The sequence below is a fragment of the Cryptococcus neoformans genome, chromosome 10 (genome assembly GCF_000149385.1).
Source record: "Cryptococcus neoformans var. neoformans B-3501A chromosome 10, whole genome shotgun sequence".
In the NCBI taxonomy this organism is placed as follows: domain Eukaryota; kingdom Fungi; phylum Basidiomycota; class Tremellomycetes; order Tremellales; family Cryptococcaceae; genus Cryptococcus; species Cryptococcus deneoformans.
In genome coordinates this window covers 285953-292137 of record NC_009186.1, presented here as the reverse complement: position 1 = coordinate 292137, position 6185 = coordinate 285953, and the positions used below count along the sequence as shown (strand labels likewise).

At 43.2% G+C, this 6185-nt stretch overlaps 4 protein-coding genes across 4 annotated transcripts in view; 3 read left to right on the top strand and 1 right to left on the bottom strand.

Annotated features, from left to right (window-relative positions):
• CNBJ0700 (hypothetical protein) overlaps window positions 1-142 on the top strand; it is a gene marked incomplete at both ends in the record, with an annotated part of 3370 nt that extends 3228 nt beyond the window's left edge. The window contains 2 exons of the mRNA XM_767982.1: window positions 4-74; window positions 130-142. Coding sequence (XP_773075.1) covers window positions 4-74; window positions 130-142 — 84 coding nt within the window. The remainder of the gene's footprint in view (window positions 1-3; window positions 75-129) is intronic.
• Window positions 143-313: 171 nt separating this feature from the next.
• Window positions 314-1413, bottom strand: CNBJ0690 (hypothetical protein; the record flags this gene model as incomplete). The annotated part of the gene is made up of 6 exons (XM_767981.1): window positions 314-580; window positions 646-703; window positions 765-913; window positions 976-1045; window positions 1113-1153; window positions 1252-1413. 6 exons carry the CDS (start codon window positions 1411-1413, stop codon window positions 314-316), a joined length of 747 nt encoding a protein of 248 aa, XP_773074.1.
• A 481-nt stretch (window positions 1414-1894) lies between these two features.
• Window positions 1895-3255, top strand: CNBJ0680 (hypothetical protein; the record flags this gene model as incomplete). The annotated part of the gene is made up of 9 exons (XM_767980.1): window positions 1895-1974; window positions 2026-2059; window positions 2116-2154; window positions 2213-2246; window positions 2321-2393; window positions 2458-2515; window positions 2585-2714; window positions 2832-2925; window positions 3006-3255. 9 exons carry the CDS (start codon window positions 1895-1897, stop codon window positions 3253-3255), a joined length of 792 nt encoding a protein of 263 aa, XP_773073.1.
• A 1186-nt stretch (window positions 3256-4441) lies between these two features.
• CNBJ0670 (hypothetical protein) lies at window positions 4442-5811 on the top strand (the record flags this gene model as incomplete). The annotated part of the gene is made up of 4 exons (XM_767979.1): window positions 4442-4981; window positions 5038-5091; window positions 5140-5239; window positions 5339-5811. 4 exons carry the CDS (start codon window positions 4442-4444, stop codon window positions 5809-5811), a joined length of 1167 nt encoding a protein of 388 aa, XP_773072.1.
• Between the last annotated feature and the right edge of the window lie 374 nt (window positions 5812-6185).

The following is a 6185-nucleotide window of genomic DNA, read 5'->3' as shown; positions in this document are numbered from 1 at the left end:
TAGTTCCCTGAGAGTGGGCAGACTGACAACGCCGCTGCTGGCGCGACTTTCCAGAACGAGGCGGATGATGACGAGTGAGTCTCAGATGATTATTGGCATTATTGTGGTTATTGACGGTTATCTTTGAAGCTTGTATGCTTAAGCATTGATGTTGTGCCGATCTAGTATTGTTTCACGTTCATCGGTTTTGAGTGAATAAATTTCAGAAGTTTCCCGAGATTTCGATTGGTTAGAAGAAAAGAATGATGCATTTCGCTCTATGATCTATTATTGGTTTGCTGGTGGTCCCTTGTCCAACGAACAAGGCAGGTTTCTATATTCCACTGTCTCCGGTGACGGAAGACAACATCCGTGCTGTTGTGAATGCCATCCACCAGCCGCTCAATCGCTCCATGGGTAAATCATCTCCATCTTCGTTTTCGAACTTAATGCTTAATCCTAGCAGCGGAGGTAAAGATGTCGGGGCCTGGACAGAAGTGAGGTACTCGTAGTCAACGCGCGCTAGAAGCATCTCTGTATTCGATCTGTCTTGAAGGATAGACTGCATGAGAGCAGGAACATATTTTCTGGCCTCTGGCCACTGTGAAGAAGTAAGATTATTTGCCGTTCAACAAGTGAGACAGTGAGAGACAGAGCGACCCATACCATCTTTTCTAGAGGCAGATCAGAGATGTTGATCCATTTTGGCTCCATTTCCTCCGTTCTTGAGGTGTATGGGTTATGAGCGTCTGCCCACAATCAGCATAATTTATCATATGACTCACGTTTCCGGATCTCCCGACCAAGAAGTACAGGCGTATATGTGAATCCTTAGGAGAGATTTCTCTTGCTGAGTACCAGGATCTGGTCGGCTGGTAAGGAGAATGCCCTTGTAGTGAAGATCGAATCTGTTTACAACCAAACCTGACTCTTCCTAGGACATGTACAGATTCATAGTTAAAACAATATGATATCAAGTATATGCGGGGAACTTACATGTAGCTCCCTAACCGCACAGCCCAGCATCGACTCTCCGGGTTCTGGCTTGCCTCCGAAACCATTGTACCTGTAGTAGTCGGAAGTTCACACCACTCCATTCCAAAATGTGCTTTCTTTTAAGCAGGCATACTTACAGGCCAACTCCCATACCGCGCCTCTTCAATCCTAATAGCACCTAAAAATGTAGGGATAGGGTCAGCAGTTACCTCTTATCAGAGACCGGTCCGCGTTAACGTCCAGTTTGGACACTCGTTGTTCGAAGATCGCACTTACTTGTGAATTCTGCCTGTCAACAACAAACACAAGGCTGTACTCAATCGGCCATGGCTTGATATTTTGCAGAGTTGCCCAGCTTCGGACTGGAACCTGACTCGAAAATGGTAACTGCTCGAATGGAAGTTTACTGAACTCCGCGGGTATGGTGGGTCTGGCCATTGCTGTAGTTTCACAACTATCAAAGAATAACGTTTGTGAGCTTTGTACAATTCCTTCTGTATGGTCGTAATAGCGATTAGCGATACATACTGTAAGTATGCGATACCCCTGTCCGAACTGTCTGAAACGATAAGTATCACGTACGTAGAGACCCTCTACGAGCGATGGAGTTCGGCACTCGTTGCTTGTTGAGCTCTGCTGCTTCAGAATCGATTGACGTGATTTATAGCTCTTGATAATTAATAGCCGAGGCGGCGAAATGCGACGTGCGCCACGCTGGCGGGTTCATCGGATGATGGCATCACACGCATTCCATCTCATCTCGCTGTTGCCATGAGCAAGTTCTGCTAAACGCATACAGTCGGTTACCCCTTGTTCAGCTATCATCCTTCAACAAGACTCAACTCCACAGCCCCATCTCCCAAGCAAAAACTGCCAAAAATCTTACCCCTGTAGACGCTACTCAGTACCTCGGTAAATCATGGCCGACTTCTCCGCTGCGTTCAATTCAGTGCCGCCGGTCACTCGCACAATACTCATAGGACTTGGGGCTGTTACTTTGTAAGTCGACCTATGACTTCCCTGGTATAGTACACTAAAGGTAGGTTTTAGCCCATGTCTCTTGGGATTGACATCTCCAGCGTCTGTACGTGAATTACAGCCTCGCTGTCAGTGGTGATATTTGACTTTTGACATGCACAGGTTGCATTACTGTGGAGGAGAGTAACCCAAGGATATGAAGTGAGCTTTATGTGACAATCGAGTTTTAACTGGAGACTGACAACCAATTACGGACTAGATATGGCGCCCCTTAACGTGTTTCTTCTTTGGAGGTATGTTTAAACAGGCTGCTAGTCTGGCTGTATGCTGTTTCTTGTTTGAAATGGGCTGAGTTATTGCGATCTAGGTGGCGGTTTTCCACTGCTTTATGATTTTTTCCTCATATACAGGAATTCCTCCTCTATGGAAAAAGATACCTAGTATGTGTTCTCATTTTGCTGAAACTTGTAGCAGTAGAGATTGACTGGCTGCCATGAAACATAGTCTTTCTAACACAGCTGAATATGCTTGGCTACATGTCGTGATGGCTATTTTCATCCTTGTAAGTGCATATACACTGCGGATTTTGGTGATGCATGCTTGCTAATAGTCTATCTTGTGTCCCCCTCAGATATTCAACATGTTTGTTGGCCTACCATTTTTGTTCCGCCCCCTTCTCCATGCTCAAACCTATGTTTGGTGCCGTGTAAATCCTACAGTCAAAGTCTCCATATTTGGACTGTTGACAATACCCACAAGCTGTAAGTGCTACCAATAACTGATGACTGTCACTTGTCTTTTGAAGTATTATTGTACATTATGTACAAGCAGTCACAACCAAGAATACAGGCTGATGCAACATTTATAATCGCAATTAGTGTACCCTGTAGCCCTCATTGTTCTTGATCTGTTAACAGGCGGGCCTCTAAAAGCAATCAGTGGTGTCATGGGACTGTTGGCAGGACATCTATGGTAAGTTACTAATCATGAATTATCTTGATGCTCATCTTCACTTCTCACATGCTGATCCTTGTTTGTGATATGATTTCTAGGTGGTTCCTCTCGACTTATCTCCCACTCTATGCACCTTCTCATTTACGCCGCCAAAACCCCCTAGCAACTCCTAGTTTCTTCAAATCGTGGTTTATCAACAACAGCTCCAACAGACGCACATTCCAATCAGTTGGAACAAGTATGCAGGCCCAAACATCCTTTGCAACAAGCAGTTCTCGGTCAGAAGCAGCACAGGAAGCAAGGCATAGGTGGGGTGGGGGGCAGCGGTTAGGAGGTTCTACTCTTTAGCTTGTGTATCCTGAAGCATTGTTTTTGTGTAGAGCTCACTGCCAGAGCTTATGTGACATTGGTGTAGGAGTTTATAAAGCAATGTCACTTCATTGGATGTGCTGCATAGCATGGCAGTGTGTCAGTAAAATGTGACTAGATTTGCAAATGTTCAACTGTGCATTCAAGTACTGATCATCAAAAACAGGATATGGATGGAAGCAGACATGGTCACTAAAAGCCAACTCGGATGGGCTGCCTGGGTCAAATCACCATTTGTACAGACTGAGATACAAGCACATAAGGGATAGGATATGTGGTGGAGGATCACACACAGCATACAACATGACATCTTTGCTGCTGCATAAGATATGACACTAAAAATAATTTAGTTATTGTGCATAAACTATGTTACATGATTTGTTTGCCAAATACTAGTGGTCTGTAATCATCATCTCTGCAATATGATGAAGTATGGAAAGATTTGCAATTGGGGAGCTAACAAGGAACAGAAGATGAGATGTTGCCCAGGCTGCCAGGGATTTTCATGTGATTGCAATGCCCCAAGAACTAAGGGAAAGGGAATGAATGACTCTTTTTTCTGATGAATTTCTGTGTTCTGTCTTTTGTTTTTACTTCTAGAATCTTTAGATTCCTGGCTGAATATTAATAAAAGCTATACTGCTGTACAATTACAAGAAGTACAAACATTCCCCAACCTGAATTATTATCTGCAATTCTGCTTCTGATGGCACATAATCAACAAAGGGGTGAATAAGTGGATGGAACAGATAAATTTAGATAGATTTATCCATCAGTCTTTGCAGAAACTTGAGAGTGGCCACACTGATTGCATTTAATCCAAACAACTAGAATATCATACCCCTCAGCTTGATCTGTTCCAAAACCCCTGTGATAGCCAGCATTGCCACCATCATCCCCTTTGGCCCTTTTTTTCCTTTCCACTCCAGTTATACCAACTGCCAACAAACTTCCAAAAAATGTGTAGCTTCCAATAAGCTGCCCATCTGTGCTGGCCTGCTTTGACACACTCATCAACACTATTACCCATAACAATATTACTATTCTGTACACCCATGTGTACATCAACAACAGCACTCAACAACCAAATGCAGCAACCCTACTTGAGCCAAGACCAGCAGTACTGGGAACAGTACCCAAACTCATTCTTCAAATCAAACTTGCTATGATGGCAGCTATGGCACTCAGAGCCACTCCATCAACCCCAAACATCCTTGCAACTGAAGGAAATTCCATCCCAACCTCATCGTCATCTTCATTTTTATCATGCCATAACTCAGATCTAGTAAGCCAGACTACAGGTTCTATAGCAGGATCTTCCTCCAACAGATGGAATATATCTCATGGGTTAGTGGGCTTGTTTGGTCAGCAAGATGATACTTTAAATACAGCATCATCTGTCACAACAGACATGGCTGTCATCGCACCAGCATCAGATCTTCCCCTGCCTCCCCTTCATCCAGTCCATCAAATTTCAACTAACCTTCATGCACATCAATCCCAAACATCATTACAGGCCAGCAATGGGACTAATGTCTCCCAGCTGCCTGAGCATAAGAGTGCAGGTGAACAACCCAAAGTTTATTGCCATTCAGGGTCCACTACTCTGCATGGTAATTATTCTGATGATTGTTTCCAATGCATGTGGTCTGACAGTCAACAAATCTGCCATGCCAGAATGGGGACATACAACATTTTCATTAAAGTGAGTGGCACTCGAGTTTCTAATTTGCCTGGCATGATGTTCATGATCATAATTAGCATTTGCATCTTCACATATTCAAGACCATCAAAAAAAAGGCAAAAGACAACAATGTGTGTTTCCAGCTGAAGCTTGTAATGATCATGGCTAATTTGCTTCAGTGTTCTTATAAATGCCAATGGTTTACATGCCAGGCTTGGGAATTTAACACTCCCAGTGCACTTATTAACCATGTCAGGCAAAATCATCTTGGAATTGTTGGTATGTCCTGCCAATCTCAACTTCTCAAGCTTGGCTTCTGCATCTTTGTTATAGTATGCTAATTTGTCCTTTCCTCCATTAAATGTTTTCAATTCACAGCAAGAGCTCCAAAGTTCCTCTTATGTCAGTTACCACTTTCTCAGCCATTGCCTTGTCCACCTATTTGTCAATCACTAGACATTCCTCAATACTTTTTGACTGCTCATCCAGTACAAAAATCACCTTTTAGCACAGTCTACAAAAATACACAGGAAATACCCATTTTGCCAGACTGGGATGATACAGCACCCTTTCTGCCAGTGCACAATGAGCCTCAACCAGGTTACTTCTTAGGTTTCTCTGGAAGCATTTTCCCTATGAGCAAACTTATGGGGGGGCAGGACTGGCATGAAAGAGATAGTAATGGACATTTGATAACTTGTAAAACTTCACCAGGGGACCCTTTGATACAAGTCAAGAAGAAAATCAAGGGAAAGCTTAATAAGCCAAAGCTTACTGTATCAGCTGATATAGTGGCAGCATATAATAAAGCTGCCAGGAGAAGAAGAGAAAAAAAGACAGGGATGTTTTGACAGACCTGGTTGTACCTGAACAACAACAAGCTGAAGGCATGAAGGTCAAGAATAGATCTTCACAATGGATAGCAAGAAAGTTAAGGATGACCATAGGGTATGATTTAGTTGTTGGAGTATTAGAGTTTATGGAGAGAGGGATTGCTGCAGGATCCTCCCATATCAAACAGGATGCTAAATAACCAGAAGGGCTGGTTGAGGACAGAGATGCAAATTATCACAGATTGGAAATTCAAAGTTGTACACACTATGGGACCTGTGGCAGCTTAATTTAATCCATAACTGTTTCAGCTTAAAATAATCCAAGATTGTATTGTAGTGCATCCATGCTATGCATGAAGTAACTTAGAGGGTTGCTAGGATGAAAGAGAGAC